This window comes from Mercenaria mercenaria, unplaced genomic scaffold (genome assembly GCF_021730395.1).
Source record: "Mercenaria mercenaria strain notata unplaced genomic scaffold, MADL_Memer_1 contig_4643, whole genome shotgun sequence".
Lineage (NCBI taxonomy): Eukaryota > Metazoa > Mollusca > Bivalvia > Venerida > Veneridae > Mercenaria > Mercenaria mercenaria.
Window position 1 is genome coordinate 2,047 of NW_026462887.1, and position 19,914 is coordinate 21,960.

At 36.9% G+C, this 19,914-nt stretch overlaps 1 protein-coding gene across 2 annotated transcripts in view; it reads right to left on the bottom strand.

Annotated features, from left to right (window-relative positions):
* Positions 1–856: 856 nt before the first annotated feature.
* The window catches only part of LOC128554016 (uncharacterized), a 58,882-nt gene continuing 39,824 nt past the window's right edge, over positions 857–19,914 (bottom strand). For both annotated transcript variants that reach the window (XM_053535229.1, XM_053535228.1), the window contains 5 exons: positions 19,220–19,310; positions 13,978–14,112; positions 13,623–13,755; positions 9,342–10,090; positions 857–1,319 (listed from right to left, as the gene is read on the bottom strand). In XM_053535229.1, the coding sequence (XP_053391204.1) occupies positions 1,171–1,319; positions 9,342–10,090; positions 13,623–13,755; positions 13,978–14,112; positions 19,220–19,310 (1,257 nt within the window). In that variant the 3' untranslated portion in view covers positions 857–1,170. The remainder of the gene's footprint in view (positions 1,320–9,341; positions 10,091–13,622; positions 13,756–13,977; positions 14,113–19,219; positions 19,311–19,914) is intronic.

The following is a 19,914-nucleotide window of genomic DNA, read 5'->3' on the forward strand; positions in this document are numbered from 1 at the left end:
ATGCATGTGCATTTTCATAGATGATCTTTTAGGAGTATTGCAACATCACTCTTAAAGTGTCGTATGGGAGCTGTATGTTGTTATATCTTCTGATTCTTTTAGATCACGAAGTCAACTCAGTGCACAGTTATAGTATTGTTCAACTTACACTAGTGTAAGGTGCAAAAGGGGTGTGACACATTTCATTATCTTTCGATAACGGACTCAACCAAACTGTACCTGCTGTTTTTTCTTGCTTTGTTGCATTTTGTGCTATTAAAGAATCTTCTTTTAGATTATAACACAGTCCAATCATGGGGAACGTTTCTGTGTAGTAAAATAATCCTTCCACTCAATTAAAAGTTATGGGGCAGATACACATTTTTACCATACATTAAACAGTGACCTTGACCTATAACCGACAATCATAGATCATGTGTTAGCATATCGTCTGATCATGGGGAAAGTTTATGTGTACCACTAATATAATCCATAAATGCACAATAAATACTGAAGTAGGAACAATTTTACTTGACCTTTAATATTGACCTTGACCTCTGACCTACAAACAGAAGCAATGTATTTGCATTATCTACATATTCCTCTCTACTAACATACCAAGTTTTATATATCTACCTTGAGTACGTTTTGAGTAATGGCATGGTCCATTTGCGGACAGACAAGATAGACGGACAGAGGGCATTTCTATAGGCTCCGCCGTTAGGGTACTTAATAAAGAATAAAGTACTCCAAGAATAAAATTGAAATTATTTCAATTATTGCTTTATTACAACGTTAGATATGTACATTGTACAGCTTTTTTAAACTTTCTATCGGCTAGAATAAAGCAGTAGAAATTTCACAGAAAAAAAAAAAAAAAAAAAAAACAGGAAAGCACAGTCATAAGACGTTTGTTTGTATATACTACTCTTGACACAAAATGAAAATACAATTTCTGTATGTATATAACATCTGCACGAATAGATTGCGTAACAGATTAATCCTACGTTTTTATCATCAATACAGAATTCATTCATCTTGTTATAGCCGAATCCGCTTCCGGTACTGTAAATTATAATATTAAGTAGAAAAGTTTACATTCTTGGGGTCAGAATAAACATCCTCGCTACATCAACTAAACTGAAGAATACTGGACATGTTGCGATTTTAACTGCGTTAATATTTCTCGTTTTATGACGGCGAGGTTTCAAATGTCACTGTCAGTGGCTGTCTATGGATCCATGCCGACATAACAGTTTTTAGAGTTTCACAGTTTACAAATCTATCATCTTTCCTATAGGTATCTCTTTGAATTCGGACTCTGGTCGTGCTTTTGTCCCCTGGAAAAACAAATAAACAAGAAATATAAAAAATTTGAATATAAAACAGATGAATACTAGAGCTACTTTTGAGAAAAGTCCATGTCTCCCACAACTGCCTAATCATCTAAACACTAAGTCAGTGTTTTTATACTGTTTAGACACAACAAATATACCTTTGAAGAGTAAAATGGCTGATTTTCAGTAATTCAAGGGCCATAATTCTGAAGTGCCAATTTTGCTAGTTATCGAACCTGGGAGAGGAATTATGGTCATACACTTTTTGTTTAAGTTTGGTGAAGATCGGATAAAAAATGTTTGACTTGGAGTGCGGACAAGATGAATGGTTTTTGGTGCATGTTTGAGAATGAAGACTTCAGCATTTTTATGAGTCTAGGTGATTCATTAGTTATTTTCAAGGGCCATAATTCCGAAGTGTCTTAACCGATTTGGCTAGTTATCGAAACTGGCCAAGGTCTTATTTGCAAACACATTTTGTTCGAGTTTGGTGAAGAACGGATACGAAATGTTTGACTTAGAGTGCAGACAAGATGAATGGTTTTTGGTGCATGTTTGAGAATGAAGACTTCAGCATTTTTATGCATCTAGGTGATTCATAAATTATTGTCAAGGGCCATAATTCCGAAGTGTCTTGGCCGATTTAGCTAGTTATCGAACTTGGCTGAGATCTTATGGTCAAACACATTTTGTTTAAGTTTGGTGAAAATCAGATGAGAAATGTTCGACTTAGAGTGCGGACAAGCTTTGTGACAGACACACACACAGACACACAGACAGACTGGAGTAAATCAATATGTCTCCCACACCACTGTGTGGTGGGAGACATAATTAAAAGAAAAGAAGTGGAATTTACTAACTGGGCATAAATAGTTTAAAGGGCAATATCTCATTGAAACCTCATTCCAACGGCTAATGAAGAAAAGAGAGCCATGCCAGAATGCTTAGGATCAAGTTTGGTGTAATTCTAACCAGAATATTCGCAATAAGTTTTGAAGATCTGAATAAAAAAATATACACGTGGTTCAAATTTCGGTAGATGAGTAGGTCATGATTAAGGTTATTCAAGATGACTACTGAAACCTATTAAAATTATACTAGCGGTCAAAGTCTCTTAGCTGTAGCTTCAAAAAATAAGAAAGTAGGTCAGTAGGTCAGGGTTAAAAATATTAAAGATGAATATTGAAATCTGTATCAAAAGCTATACATGTGGTCCAAATTTCTATACTATACCTTAAAAACACAAGTAGGTCAGTAGGTCAAGATTGAGACTATTCAAGATGGGTATACATGTAGAATTCTGAATCAAAAATTAAACATGTGGTCAAAAATTCTATGCTGTACCTTCAAAAACGAGAAAGTAGGTTAGTAGGTCACAATTAAGACTATCCAAGGTGAGTTTTGAAATCTCTATCAAACTATATATGTGATTCAAATTTCTTTGTTTTAACTTCAAAAACAAGAAAGTATGTCAGTAGTTCATGATTAAGACTATTCAAGGTGAATACTGAAAACTGTTTATAAAGGTGGTCCAAATAAATGATGTAGCTTCAAAAACGAGAAAACAGGGCAGCAGGTCAGGGTTGAGAATATTGAAGTGGAGTATTGAACTCTGTATCAAAAGTAATATCATCATGTATAAGCTGTATCTTCAAAGTAGATTGTGTCTGTTGAACACAGGGTGTGCCCCCACTGGTACATTGGTCCCAAATAAGGGGCAATAATTCAAATGTTTGCAGTTTTAAGGGGATAAAGCCTCGACAAACATTTTATGAAAAGGATTCGTTATTCTAGAGCATATAATTTTTGAGTTATGAGCATCACAAACAAAAAAAGTCCACCATTTTGGCTATTTCAAGAGCCTTAAATCTGTAACAAGCACTAATATACTCATGAAGAATGTCAAGTGCGCAAGACCACATCATAATAAAGACTCAAGCAAGGTCGCAAGATCACATCATGATAAAGACTCAAGCAAGGTTTCATGAATTTACATAAAAAACGTTTAAAGCTAGGCACATAATTACATGAAAATGTGCAGTTTTTACTATTTCAGGGGACATAACTTTAAAAAATAGGAATGGAGCCAGTAAAAAATAAGAGGTGTGCAAGTTTATATCATGATAAATACTCATGCAAGTTTTCATCCATTTATATCATATAATTTTAAAGCTAGGTGCGTCACATGGAGAAAATGTGTATTTTTACTATTTCAGGGGCCATAACTCTGAAAAGAGGGAGTGGAGGCAGACAAAAAGTAGGAAGTACGCAAGTTTATATCATGATCAAGGGTCATGCAAGGTTTAATCAATTTATATGTAATACTTTTTAGTAAGGCACGTCACAAGGTAAAAATGTGCATTTTTCACTATTTTAGGGGCCATAACTCTAGAAATAGAGGGCTGACTCAGATTAAAAATAGGCGATGCTCAAGTTCATATCATGATAAAGACTTATGCAAGGTTTAATAAATTTATATTAAACACTTTTTGAGCTAGGCGTGTCAAAAAGTGAAAATGTGCATATTTGACTATTTCGGGGCCATAACTCTGGAAATAGGAGGCGGACCCAGATGAAAAATAGGAGGAGCGCAAGTTTATATCATAATTAAGACTCAAGCAAGCTTAATGTTTCATGAATCTATATCAAATACATTTTGAGCTAGGCGTGTCACAAGGTGAAAATGTGCATTTTTGACTATTTCAGGGGTCATAACTCTGGCAATAGGGGTAGGAACCAGACGAAAAATAGGAGGTGCGCAAGTTTATATCATGATAAAGACTCATGCAAGGTTTCATCAATTTATATCAAATACATTTTGAGCTAGGCGCGTCACGAACTTTGGACGGACGGACACACAGATTGACGGACGGACAAGACCATATCTATGTGCCCCGCCACTCAAGGGGGACACAAAAACAAGCAATAAAGTAGGTCATGATTAAGACTATCCAAGGTAAGTATTGAAATCTGTAACAAAATTATATATCTGGTCCAAGTTTCTATGCTGTAACTTCAAAAACGAGAAAGTAGGTCAGCTCTATCTAAAACTGCTGACCCCTGGGCACAATCAATTTTGCCATCTAGGATAATGATTTGAACAAACTTGACAGTTGACCACTAGACAATACTAGATGATACCAAATATCTAAGGTCTGGGCTTCATGGTCCTGGACAAGATGATTTTATCTATACAAGTCGATGTAAAACAGGGGATCCTCTTGCATGGCATATAATGACCCTAGTGTCATGATTTGAACAATCTTTGTAGTGAACCACTAGACCGTGCACCATACTAAATATCTAAGCTCTGGTCCATATGGTTTAAGGCCCAATTTTTTTAAGGGTTTTCCCTAAATAAGTCTATCTAAACTACCCTGAGGGGCCATTTCTATCCCAAGGGAGATGATTTGAAGTCTTTGCAAAGGACTACTATATGATGCTTCATACGAAATATCAAAGCCCAAGGCCATGTGGTTTTGAGCAAGACGATTTTCAAGATTTACCCTATACAAGTTTATGTGAACTCCAAAGAACGAGGTCATATTGACCCTGGTGAAACAGTTTGAACAATCTTTGTAGAGGCCCACTGGATGATGCTACAAAACAAATATCGAAGCCCATGGACCTGTGGTTTTGGACAAGATTTTTTTCAAGTTTTACCTTTCGGTTGACATAGCAGCCACAGTTCTGAATATAATTTAATTCTTTGAACAATTTTCAAATACACTATCCTAGGAACATCCCTGTGAAGTATCATCAGAATTAAACTTTTGGTTTAGGAGGAGATATTGTTTAAAGGAAAATATTGACGCACTACGGACGACGGACAATCACTGACAAGAATAGCTAACACTTGAGCACTTTGTGCTCAGGTGAGCTAAAGCTATGCACACCTCCTCTTGATAGTGAAGATTCCTATGAATTTTTGAAAAATCTAAGGGCAATAACTGGGTAAAATTCATCTGAACGGAACATAAAAATAATATGCGCACCTACTTTTAAGAATGAAGCTTCCTACTAAGTTTTACTTAATTCAAATCAGTGGTTGCTGAGAAATACTCATTACATGAATTGTACTATAACATACTACTGTAGAATAATCAAAGGGCAAACACTTAGTATAAATCAGCCGAACGTAACATGAAGATAATATGCGCACCTCCTCTTGATGATGAACCTTCCTATGAAGTATGGCTAAATTCCAACATGCAGTTGCTGAAAAATACTCCCCACAAGAATTTTAATATAGTTTACTATTGTTAGATAATCAAATGGCATCTGGGTAAAAATCATCCGAATGGAACAAGAAGATAATATGCGCATCATCTCTTGATAGTAAAGCTATGTACGAAGTATGGCTATATTCCAACAAGTGGTTACTGAGAAATACTCCGGGCAAGTGCTGTACATATAATTCTATAGTATACAACTACTAAATAATTAAAGGGCAATAACTCTGTGAAAAATCATACGACCGAAACACGAATATGATATACTCCCGACAAGAATTTCACTATAGTATACTATTGTTGAATAATCAAAGGTCAATAACTGGGTAAAAAATTATCCGACTGGAACAAGAAGATATGCGCACCACCTCCTAATAGTGAAGCTTCCTTTGAAGTTTCGCTAAATTCCGACCAGTAGTTGCTGAGAAATACTCCGGACAGTAATACGGGACAGGCAGACGGATTTAGCGGCGGCTATATGATTCCCTTCGGACAGCATTACAAGTTATGTATATACAAATGTAATCTTTTTTTTTTTCCGTCTTAAATTGTATATGATAGGTACATGTATGTAGTACTCAAGTCTCTCTGATTAACTCTATGTTTATAAGGGCAATACAGCCGTAGCTCAAATGCTAGGTACAATGAATAACATGTATAACCCTATATCAGTTTTGTTGTTGTTGCACATTGCTCACAAACTACATGTAGGTCATACTACTTCCAGATTCTGAGCAGACTACATAGTCTTTGACATCACCGTACAGAATCTACATTGACTTGAATATGCTAAGTACATATAATGAAACAATTGTTCATGTGGTTCATAAAGGATATAGAGTGATATTATTGATCCCAACTTACACCCTTGGCATTGAATAGATAAACACCCGGACACAGAGCCTGCATTCCAGCAGTCCGGTAACAAATCAACTTACCTGTTCTCTGGGCGTCCGGTTATCAATTTATTTATGAACAGTGCAATGCAATTTAAATTATCTTTTCTGTTTGTCAAAGAAAACAATATTTACATGTATGCAAATACTATCTTAATCTCGATATTTTCATCTCTGTACAGGATCTGACGGAGGACAGCAATAATCAACTATATTCAACAGGCTTATCATTAAAGAAAGTTCACTAAATGAAAGTTGAAAAAATGCATAATTTGTTAACTATGTAAAGCAAGGTTATGAAACATGTATAGTGAAAGTCAGTTCACCACAGTGGACACGTGCCCTTTCTATCATTAGGTACTGAGATACCAGTTTATATTAACTAGATGCCCACGGGCAACATGTTAAGTCCACCAGCTGTCAAAAGGACTAGGAGTTGCACATGACACCCTGTCTCAATGAGGCAAACACTTATGCCAAATAAAAAAATAATGGCAAAAAGATAGAATATAAGTTATTTATAGTGTCATCAAGTGGAAGTAAATCTTTAAAAAATCTAAGTCCACAGAAAAATCCTTATCGGTAGAGATATGTAAAAATACACCACACAATTGGATGTAACATGCATATTGTACTACAGAAAAGTACGACCTCTACGACCAGTAATAAAAAGTTAGAATATAAGCTATTTATAGAAACAACAAAGGGAAGTAGTTCTAGGTTTTTGCCCATGACACGCTATCTCATGATGGCGAACAATTGTGCCAAGTTTCATCAAAATCCCTTCATGCATGAAAAAGGATTGCTCCGGACAAACTCATTCTTGTATCTGACTTTTGTCCTCTAAGTGTGACCTTGACCTTAGACCTAAGGACCTGGTTCTTGCGCATGACACTCCGTCACATGGTTGTGAACATTTGTGCCAAGTTGCATCAAAATCCCTCAATGCATGAAGAAAAATTGCTCCGGACAAAGTCATTATTGAATTTAATCCTTGACCTCCAAGTGTGACCTTGACTTCTGAGATAGGAACCTGCAGTTTGCGCATGACACTCCGACTCACTGAGGTCAACATTCATGCCAAATATAAACGAGATTGCTCTATGCATGTCAAAGTTATAGTCCGGACAAACAAATCCGGACGGACGCACGCAAGCACGCACGGACGCGCGCACGCACATGCACCGAATAGCCATTTGAACAACTATGTCTTCGCTTACACTAGCGGGCTAAACAAAAATTAACCAAACTTGCTAAGTCAAAAAAGAACAAGAGCTGTATCCATAGGATGACACATGCCCCCGATGGCACTTTAAATGAATAGTTATGGCCGATGTTAGAGTTTAGGACCTTTGACCTACGGAGCTGGGTCTTGCGCGCGACATGTCGTCTCACTGTGTCACACATTCATGCGTAGTTATTTTAAAATCCATGCATGAATTACAAAGATATGGACCGGACACGCGCATCAATGCACTATCCCTTAATGTCTAAGTGTGACCTTGACCTTTGAGCTACGGACCTGGGTCTTGCGCGCGACACGTCGTCTTACTGTGGTACACATCCATGACAAGTTATTTGAAAATCCATCCATCGAAAAATGCGGACAGACCGGACACGCCCATCAATGCACTATCATGAAAAATGACCTTTAACGTCTAAGTGTGACCTTGACCTTTGAGCTACGGACCTGGGTCATGCGCGCGACACGTCCTCTTACTGTGGTACACATTCATGCCAAGTTATTTGAAAATCCATCCATCGATGACAAAGATATGGACCGGACACGCCCATCAATGCACTCTCCCTTAATGTCTAAGTGTGACCTTGACCTTTGAGCTACGGACCTGGGTCTTGCGCGCGACACGTCGTCTTACTGTGGTACACATTCATGCCAAGTTATTTGAAAATCCATCCATCGTAAAATGCGGACAGACCGGACACGCTTATCAATGCACTATCATGAAAAATGACCTTTAACGTCTAAGTGTGACCTTGACCTTTGAGCTACGGACCTGGGTCTTGCGCGCGACACGTCGTCTTACTGTGGTACACATTCATGCCAAGTTATTTGAAAATCCATCCATCGATGACAAAGATATGGACCGGACACGCCCATCAATGCACTATCCCTTAATGTGTAAGTGTGACCTTGACCTTTGGGGTACGGACCTGGGTCTTGCGCGCAACACGTCGTCTTACTATGGTACACATTCATGCCAAGTTATTTGAAAATCCATCCATCGATGACAAAGATATGGACCGGACACGCCCATCAATGCACTATCCCTTAATGTCTAAGTGTGACCTTGACATTTGAGCTACGGACCTGGGTCTTGCGCGCGACACGTCGTCTTACTGTGGTACACATTCATGCCAAGTTATTTGAAAATCCATCCATCGAAAAATGCGGACAGACCGACAGACCGACATACTGACTGACCGACAGACCGACCGACAGACAGACGGTTCAAAAACTATATGCCTCCCTTCGGGGGCATAAAAATAATTTTGTATTGATGCAAAACATATGTATGGCAGTGTTTGAAGTTCCAATCCATTCCTAGGTGTTGGTACCGAGATACAAAAACAAAACTAAAAATTACTCAGTCGAAGAAAAGGGGGCATAATGCTGTAAAATAGCAAAGTAAAGTTATGCAACAAGTGAAATGCAAGTCAGCCCATCAGAGTGAATATGTGTGTGATGTTACATAAATACATTTCTGTAGTAATTTAACGCAGCTTGTGAATAGTACCTTAAGACTGTGACAAGTATGTCATGGTTTTCGTATCAATAAGGAAAGTTAAGAAACTATATAACTGAAGAAGATGTGTATACTCCTTCATCATCTATCTGACTGAAACTGAAAAGGTAATATTGAAATATATTTCTTTACGTTTGAACACTTCGTACAGCGTATCCTGAAGCAGTTCCATATTCTGCAGATATTCAAGTGGTACTCGTTTTTGTTCTTCCTCACACGTAAATTCTATAATGACCTCTTCATCCGTGTAGAACGCAATGTTCTGAAAATCTATCTGCATTGTAGGGACAGGTAGCGGACCTTGTATCGCCTCCATGTGTTTCTTGACATAATCAAAGAGACTCGAAACTGAAATGAAATCAGAACCAGAACTGTTTGACCAGTAGGCGTCACAGTGCTGACAATTACTGTCGGAGCATTTCTTTCTCTCTGACTTTGCTTTCAATCCTTGAATAAGGTACTTTGTAAAAACGCTGCCAGAATCTGTGATGTCTGCCATTTCGTCCTGTTTGCAAGCATTTATTTGAATAAATTTTCTGTCCCGTTTCTTGAAACGTACCAATGGAGGAAAGCAACGATCTAGAAATATGATCAGCTTGTCAATATTTTCCAAACTTTCCAACTCATCTTCAAACTGATCTAGTGTAATGTTATCAGAAGCTGACCCAAACCTGAAGACATTATGATTTTTTGCATCTCCAGTGCCCATGTTGCTTGCATCATGACAGGAGAAGTAGATAAGTAATGTATCAATTTCTGTTTCATTACTAAAGTATCTGATATGTTCTTTCACTTTCGGCCACAGTTCTTGTTCCTCTTCTAATTTGGGGTTGTCTGGCTTATCTGGAATACTCGGTATAACTGTGCGGACTTTGTCCTCGCTGAAAAGACAGTGTTAAAATTCTGCACTTCACTAGAATAAAATGAAGACTTCGATATTTGTCATTTAAAAACTAGCACTGGTGTTTATGAGGATATCATAAATCATGATGAACTGAAAAGGAAAAAGATCAATATAAGATCGATAGGTACATAACAGCAGTCTGCATTTTGGATCAATGGAAAAGAGGACCTGAGTAGCCCCATGTTGTTCATCTCACCGTGACTATTTTCCCGGCTTACAGAATTGGGTATGGTAACAATTATGCGTTGTATAAATCAATGTTTTAAGTCATGCTCTGGACATGTTATGATAGGCAAATTTGACTTTGTGTGATCTTCACCTTTGATATTCTACCTGGTTAATACACTCTGACATCGTCTCATCACCACTTACCTACATATTAAGTTTGAAGTCAATACCTTGAAAGTTATGCCTAAGTTACTTTGAATGGTTAACAAGTTATGCTCCAGACACTAAATATTACAGACAGATTTGATCTTTGTTTATTTTTTGGACCTTTACTTTAAACCTACAGACCAGGTTTATGTGCTCTACACATCGCCTCATCAATACCTACCTACAAGTCAATACGTTTAAAGTTATGCTCGAGACACAAAATATTAACAGATTTAACCTTTTAACTCAATTTGTGACCTTGAATTTTCACCTACAGACCTTGCCAAGTTTAAAGTCAATATGGTTATAAAGTTATGTTCCGGCCACGAATTATGACGGATGTTCTAACAAGCAGACATTTTGTTATAAAGTTCCCAACAAACGACAGAAAATACCAAGTAGGCAGTACGGAAATAATAATAATAGAATTTACCGTAACCTGTAGTCCTTAGTCCTCAACAAATGCTCTCTGGTTATCTCAGACTGAAAGACGGACGAACAAAATGAGAGACGGAAAAGCGCAATCCTATAGTCCGCCAAACTGGTTTTCAACCAGTTGGTGACCAATAATAACAAGAGCTCCGCCAAGCCGGGCAATATACGCCAGAGGATGGGAGCAAAAGTTAAAGAACTTGTCTGCTGAAGTCCAAAGGACAGGAACAACAAAGGGAAGAAATTCAAAAATAATTCCGCCAAAAAAATATTTTAAGTCCACAAAAATATCCATACCAGGTACAGGTATATCAAAATACACCTAAAGATTTTAGATACCATCCATGTTGTACCACAGAAAAGTGGTCTCGGTTTTTCCCTATGGCCAATAATAAAGAAGTTTTAAAATAAGCTATTTATAGTAACATAAAAAGGAACTTATTATTATTATTATTATTATACCAGATTTATTCAATTTTTTATTGTAAGTGAACAAAAGAGGATCTGCCAAATAAAAACAAGAGCACTGTTACGCACTGTTATGCAGAGCAAAATACACAAAGCAAAGTCATTTGACCCCTAAGTGTGACCTTGACCTTCAAGCGAGTCGTCCAGAACATGCGCGCTGCTCGTCATCTCGGCGGGGTTAACTTTTGTGCAAACTTTCTTTGAAAACTTTCAAGCAGTTCAAGAGTTACAGAGAGGACACGAAACAAACTAATATGACCTTTGACCCCTAAGTGTGACCTTGAGGCAAGACATCTAAAACAAGTGCTCTGCACGTTGTTTCGGTATGGTGAACATTTGAGTCAAGTTTCTTTGAAATCTTTCAAGGGGTTCAAGAGTTACAGAGCGGACACGAAATTGCTAACGGACGGACGGACAGACGGACACCAGGGGTATAACATAATACTTCCCTATGGGTGTATAAAAATTATGTCCTTTTTTTATAGTGAAGCTTCCTATGAAGTTTGGATAAATTTCAATAGGTAGTTGCTGACAAATACCACAGACAAAAAATGTTCCATAGTATACTAATGCTGAATAACTAAAGTGCAATAACTCGGTGAAAAATCACTTCTCCAAAACACAAAGACAATATGCGCCTTTCCTCTTTATAGTGAAGCAGGACAAGAGGACGGACAGACAGACAAAGTCGCGACTTTATCCTTTTTCATTCAGACAGCATAAAAAGAGTTATGGGATCTGTTAACTGCAGATCATCACAGTGAACATGAGTGCTTAGTTTCAATCTATTCTCAAATTCTGATATGTACTGAGATACAAGCTTACATACAAACCTAGTCAAAATCTGCTTCGTCAAAACAGGGGCAGTACTTTGTAAAAATGCAATGCGGAATTATGGAACTGTGCATTACATGACAGATCATAAAAAAGAACACCTGTGTGAAGTTTAAATCCATTCCCAAAAGGTGACAGTAAAAAAACAGCTTACAAACAAAACAACCAAGTCGTAAATGGGACACATCCCTGCAAACATGTAAAAAAAAGTTTAATATGCACAGTGAACACTTGTGTATAGTTCAATACATTTTCACAAGTAGTTATTGAGATACCATCTTATATTCAGCACTTCACTAAATCGGGACGGCATGTGGACTCTGATGCAGATGCTGACACCAATTACAGATCAATGCAATTGCTCTACTATTCTTCAAATTGTCAAGCTAAAAATATCAGAAATTATGTCAGGTTCCTATGAACTTGTAGCCACTGACCCAAAAATTAAAATAAATATTTCTCTAGTTGCAGTTAGTCTTTCTGCAAAGTTGTGAACCTTAGCTTTTACATTTCATTACTTCATAATCCTGAAACCATTCTCAGTCTCAAGGTCACTGTGACCTTGACCTTTGACCTTCTGCCCATCCCCCGAAAAAAACAAAAAAAAACAATACGGATCCTCTTTGAATGGTGTTTAGTTTGTTTGTTTGTTTGTTTTGGGTTTAACGCAGTTTTTCAACAGTATTTCAGTCATGTAACGGCGGGCAGTTAACCTAACCAGTGGATTCTGTACCAGTACAAGCCTGTTCTCCGCAAGTAACTGCTAACTTCCCCACATGAATCAGAGGTGGAGGACTAATGATTTCAGACACAATGTCGTTTATCAAATAGTCACGGAGAACATACGCCCCGCCCATGGATCGAACTTACGACCCCACGGTCCGTAGACCAACGCTCTACCTACTGAGCTAAGCGGGCGGGCTGAATGGTGTTTAGTCATCAGGAAAAGTTTAAAAGATGTAGAAAATGTTAACGGACAGACAGACAATGCTGTTCCGTGATACATCTCTTATTTTACCATGAGCATATGAAAATTGTTTTTTGTTACTAATTTCAGAGCATTATCACTTACACAAAAAATCAACTCATTGCGACAAAACATTGCAAGTTTGAACTAAAAGGCATTAATTCTGATCATACCAATTTAATATTCAAAGAATTGCAAATATGTAGATAAATGTATGAGTAAATACAAACACTCATACCAAATATCAACTCTATGTATATGACCTTTACCAAGAAACAGTTCCAGAAGGACAAAACAAATCAGTTAAAGGGTATAAACTCTGGTCATACTTCTGCCAAAGGACAGACAGACAACGCCAAAACTATCATCTGGTAATGAGAATGCAACATCATCTTTATCAATGAACAAATACTTGAATAATTGGAAAACATACCTTATTCCCATTATACGTGGAGCCTGTGATGTAATCAACTTCTTCAATTCCTCTATATCTTTAGCCAGTGCTTTTGCCATCGACTTGTTATTAGTATCATTTCCTGCTACCAGCAATGCACCACATCTACTTCCTTAATATTTACATGTTAGTGATTAGCAATATATAACATATTTTCCATTCTAATTATATATAGCTATAGAGAGGCTTTTTCTAGTTCTTAAAATCAACATTACGAGAAAGAGTTTGTACAGTGTCTTCTACTTGCCATAAATTTTGGTGCAATATTCTGTTTTAAATATTACGTAAAATGGAAAGCGTGTTGTATAAAAAGCCTCTGCAAGAACAATATTACCTATTAGAGGAGTTAACTTTGTTCCACAGTAACATGTGATTGGGTTAAGAGAAGAGTTCTTTTCGCAGGCTATGCATACTTCGATTTTCTGTCTACAGTTTGCTGCGTGTTTCTGTGTCATAGATGTTTCCCTCGCTGAAAGGCAAGATGAAAAGTCATGTTTTAAGGCATCAGGGTTTATGACTTAAATTTCAGGGGGACATTTAACAGGCATTTTTCTATAAGAAAGCATTTTTCCAATCATGCAGTTTCCAATAATGATTTTTGCACCAGGATTATGATTCACTTTTCACAAATACCGGGTTATTCCCCAACCCCCATAAACAGCTGTAGGCCCCTTCTCCTCTCAATGAAAAAAGGAACTGTGAGAATTTGCACAAGACAAATAAAGTTGTTTCTGTCTAAATGAAATCATACTTCGGCAATATCTGAAAAACATACTGTGTACAATGTCTGTTACTACAGTTAAAAATACTTCAGCGGCTTTGTTACCCCTACATACCAACAAGGAAAGAATGACAATCCCCAAACGTCCGTGGATTTTGATCAATGAGAACAAAAGCTCCGCCTCACTGGGCATAATACGCCTATTTGGAAGTAGACTGAGACAAGGAAGTAACAAGAGGGCCCTTGGTCGCTCTCCTGAGTAACACACCATAACAGTGTAAACAAGCTTTACCTAGTGATTTCATGGAGACAAATATTCTGACCAATTTTCATTAAGATTGGACAAAAAAAAAACATTGCCTCTTGAGTGTAAACAAGCATTTCCTTTGTTTTGACCTAGTGACCTAGCTTTTGACCTTGCATGACACGGTTTCAAACTTGATCTATAGATCATCAAGACAAACTTTCTTAACAAGTTTCATAAAGATTAAGTCACAACTGTGGCCTTGGAGCCTTCACAAGCTTTTCCATTGATTTGTCTAAGAGACCTAGTTTTGACCCCACTTGACCAAGATTCGAACTTGACCTAGAGATCATCAAGAAAAACATTCTGAAAGATTCATAAAGATTTGGCAACAACTGTAGCCTGTAGAGTGTTAGCAAGCTTTTCCTTTGATTTAAGGAGGTAGGTTACCTTGATATTTGTATGTGCGCATGCCCAACCGGAAGCTTACGTGACGATTTACGACGACGTTTAGGACAAACTAAATGTGTTTGTATATCCATTCTTCTGAAAAATAATCATGAACCTGCCTCCGATCTAACGCTTCGTGGTGTAATAATGCCGAAAGAATGAACAGATTGCCGCAGAAACGCTTCAAAACACTGTTGACTTAAAACGACGTCATTGACGTCATGACATTTCGTGTCAGTTACCGCGCAAATTTATGGCTTTTATTTTGAAAGTGCGTAATTCTGTGCATGTTATTATTTGAATGATTTTTAAACAGCCATTATTTGCTGAAATATCTTTTATTAGTCTTTCACTTTGAATAATGATCAATATTTTGCTTCTTTTATGTAGTTATATTGAAATGTTTTGCTGAATGTAAGAAAATGAATAATGGTAACCAATGTTTTTGGGAATATAGTTGGGTGAAAGGTTATCTATTACGACCATTTTCAAATAAAAATCAAACAATTTGATTTGTTATACCTAGTTTTCAGTTTCCGTTGATAAATTGTCACTATTATACCAAAAGTAAGCTCAAAAACTGTTAAAATTTAAGTAGAAAATTGTGGTTTCTTGAATGTAATCGATGTTACCATGGAAACGAAGCCCGCGACCTATATATCTAAATGTAAAACTCAAAAGCGTTGACACTGGTCTATTTAAGGAACACAGCTTTGGCTTTTTATTTTCATTTCAACAATATCCATCAGAATAATAGCAGCATGCAGACCGATTTTTCCATGAAAAATATCAGACAATAGGTACTGTTGTAAGTATTTTAAACTGAAAAAAAATGTTTAAATAAATGCAGATAACACGAAAATATAACTTATGTTAAAAATAATAAGTTTTGAAGCTACATTAACAAGAAAGATAATTTTATTCAATATTTTTTTATAAGAAATTGCGACATAAAGCAACATATAAGCTATTTTAAACATCTCTGTTGCCACGGTTACTTAAAACTTTAAGAAAAATATGGTACCATGTAACGTGCTTGGTATTGTGCTAATAATATTACCCAAATATTCCATATTAATCATTAACAGAATGGCACTGAAGCCGTCGAAAACCCCGTTTTTATACAGAATTGTTTAAAAATGAGAGAAAATGCGTTACCATGGAAACACGAGCCCCGCGACATATACATTTTAAGCTTATATTAGAAAGCTAACGCTCATACTAGTAAAATTATCAATTATGCAGACTTCTTTTTTTGACAAATCAAAATAATTTGAACAGTCTTAGCAGAGGGTCGCACAAAGACCATTTGTGTAAAATCGGACCATCAGTTTCACACAAGAAATTTTTTACAGTTTCCACAAAATACATAATAATAGGGAAAAGTGACAACGCCCTCTGGCAGCCATGTTTTTAAAGGATCAAAATAATTGGTAGAGGGTCACACAAGGATCATTTGTATAATATTATTTTAAAATCCGGCCAGGAGTTTCAAACAAGAATATTTTTTAAAGTTGCCATTATATACATATATGGGGAAAAGTGACCACGCCCTCCCGCGGCCGTTTTATTTGATGAATCAAAGTAAATTGAACAATCTTGGCAAGGGGTCTAACAAAGACGATTTGTGTAGGGTACCATCCAAGGAACATCAATGCCAAGTTTCAACAAAATCCATTCAGTGGTTTTGGAGATATCGTTTACAACACAAATGTTGACGAAGGACGGACGGCGTCGGTGGGTTTACAAGCCATTTTAGTAGCCTAGGGGTAAACAGGGGAAAGGTTTTGACTCGGGGGTCATGGCCCTTTCTTTATTGCTATAAATGACTCACATGACCTCAGAGGAGGTAACAAATGGGTCATGTCACACTGAAAATCATTTAAACAGAACGTGACCATAATATGCACTTGTGTACTATGTATCATATTAGTCACTCGTGGGGTTTGTTGAAATTTAGCCTAATTTTATACAGCAAGTAGTGCAAACAAAATACAAGATGACAAATAATGGGCCATAACTCGCCTGAAAATCCCTGAACTGGAATATGCCTACATTATATGATAAGTGGCTAAATTAAAAAAATGACAAATAATGAGCCATAACTCTGCTGAAAAACCCTTAATTTGAACATGTCAGTGATATGCACAACTAGGCTTGGCAATGGTCATTTTTTGAAGGTTTGTGTAGTTCTTCTGGTGATATTGCAGCAGCGGCCCAGACAAGGAAAAATACAACAAATATAGGACCATAGCTCTGAAAATCACTTAACAGGAGCATGCCGACTATATGCATAATGAGGTTTTTTTCTGGTAACTCGCCAGGTTTGGCTCAATAATAAAAAAATTGTGACCAAAACATAATATTTGATGAATCATGAACTATAACTCTGCTGAAGATTATCGAAAATGTCGACAATATGCAAAAAGACGCTTGGCACTTTATCACTGCTGTGAGGGAAGTGGCCAAAACATCATCAATTTTGATGATGTGTTTGTTCTTATTTTATTGAAAAAAATCTCTGAATCTGAAATCACTGAACCGGAAAATGCCAGCAACATGAAAACTCGGCTAGTCAATGTACACATATGTGGTGATGGAACAGTTGCGTTGACAAACTTTGTGACAAGCAAGTAAAAGGGACATAATTCATGACATTTTGGTGCAAAAGTTATGGCCCTTGTGTCACAATATTGGGGTGATGATGAGGAACAACTACTTTAAGTCTAAAAATGATCCATCAAGCAATTACAAAGATAAAGTGCATCAAAATTTGAATCAAGGTGCAGAAGCTAACGCTAACGATAATTTAAGTAAGGAAACTTTCCATATACTTAGTAAAAATAAACTAAGATTGTGAATCCCCCACATACTGCGCCATCCTTTATGGCTATATTCAGATAAGTTTGTGCATTCCAGCAACTTTGAGTCCATTCCTTAAACAAGATGGTCATGATGACCCCTGATCACTTACCTCAGTAATATGAGCTACATGTTTCAAATGTCAAACTGATGCTAAAATATTAAGAAAGTGGGTCAGTAGGTCACTATCATGGTCACTGCAAGTCATTTTTAATATTGGTGTGCAAAACTGTATTTGTCATCCAAATTTCAAGGCTCTATCTTGACAAAAAAGTAGGCCAGTAGGTCAAGGTCAAAGTCAAGTGACCCCTAATTACTTGGGGTCATCAGGTTATTATAATAAAACAGTCTAGAAAATATGATCAGAAAATTCAGGAAAAGTATTGTTTCCTATATAACTCATATTACAAGTGACCCCCGGGACAAGGACTCTTTTCACCCCAGAGGCATAATTTGAAAACTCTTGCTAGAGAACCACTAGGCAATGCTAAGTATTAAAGGCCTTGAACTTTCAGACAAGAAGATTAAAAAAGAAATGCCTACATAAGTCTATGTAAAATTTGGGACCCCCGGGATGGGGCCACTTTTCATCCCGGGGTAATAATTTGAACAATCTTGGTAGATGACCATAAGGCAATTCTACATACCAAATATCAAAGGCCTAGGTCTTGTGGTTTCAGACAAGAAGATTTTTATCTATATAAGTCTATGTAAAATTGGGATCCCCGGGGCGGGGCCTCTTTTCATCCCAGGGTAATACTTTTAACAATCTTGGTAGAAGACAACCAGACCATGCTACATACCAAATATCAAAAGCCTATGTCTTGTGGTATAAGACAAGAAGTTTTTCCTATACCACTAGATGATGTCACATACCAAATATCAAAGCTATGTGGTTTTTGACAAGACAATTTTCAAAGTTTTTTTCCCTATATAAGTCTATGTAAACCATGTGACCCCCAGGGCAGGGCCATATTTGACCATAGGGGATAATTTGAACAATTTTGGTAGAGGACCACTAGATGATGCTACACGCCAAATATCAAAGCCCTAGGACCTATGGTTTTGGACAAGAAAATTTTAATCTTGGTAGAGGGTTACATAAGGACCACCTCTATCAAATTGTATTGTCTTGAGTTGGTGGTGCTTGAAACTATGAGTCTAGATAATGGTTAGATTATATCTGGAACTTGACTTCGTGAAAAAAATTCATATTTTGAAAATATATGTTTCTATACACATGCTTTAACACAAATATAATGTTTAACCTTGTAACAAATAGAATACTTTAAGACTTACCTTTAGGGTTTATCATACAAATATGACATTTGGCATAATTGTTAGGAACTTGGTGAATCTTGCTTCCCCAAAAGTATTTTGTCCAGATGGCCTGATAGAAAATAGAAAAATATCATCTTAAATGTATCTGTATAAATGACACATACATTTGATTCGATTACCAGTTTCCTTCAAAGATGCTACTGACAAAGTTTTATACTGATACATTAAGCAGTTCATGACAAGATGTTATATAAAGGTATTTCTATTTGTAGCACTGACTTGGGTTTAGTGTCACACTGATGCAATTATAGGTCATATGGCGACTTTCCAGCTTTGCAGGGAAGACCCAGGCGGCCATCCATGCACTATTTCATCACTTAAAGAATCTTCTAGTTTTAGCTCTAGCAGCCCCTCTAAAAGGGACAAAGTGTCCAAATATGAACAATGAGGGTACAGACCATGTTTGGCACTTTAAAAGAAGACATCGTATAAAAGTTTTTGTTCTTGTTTAGCTCTAGCGGCCCCTAAAAGAGACTTAGTGTCACCATTTGAACAAAATTCATAGAGGATCTAATAATGATGCTACAGACCAAGATTAATAAAACTCCATCAATTGGATCATGAAAAGAATTTGTTTAAATGGTATTTCTATTTTTAACCCTAGTGGCATCCACAAGAGGCAAAGAGCCCCAATTTGAGAGAGAGGCCCTTGA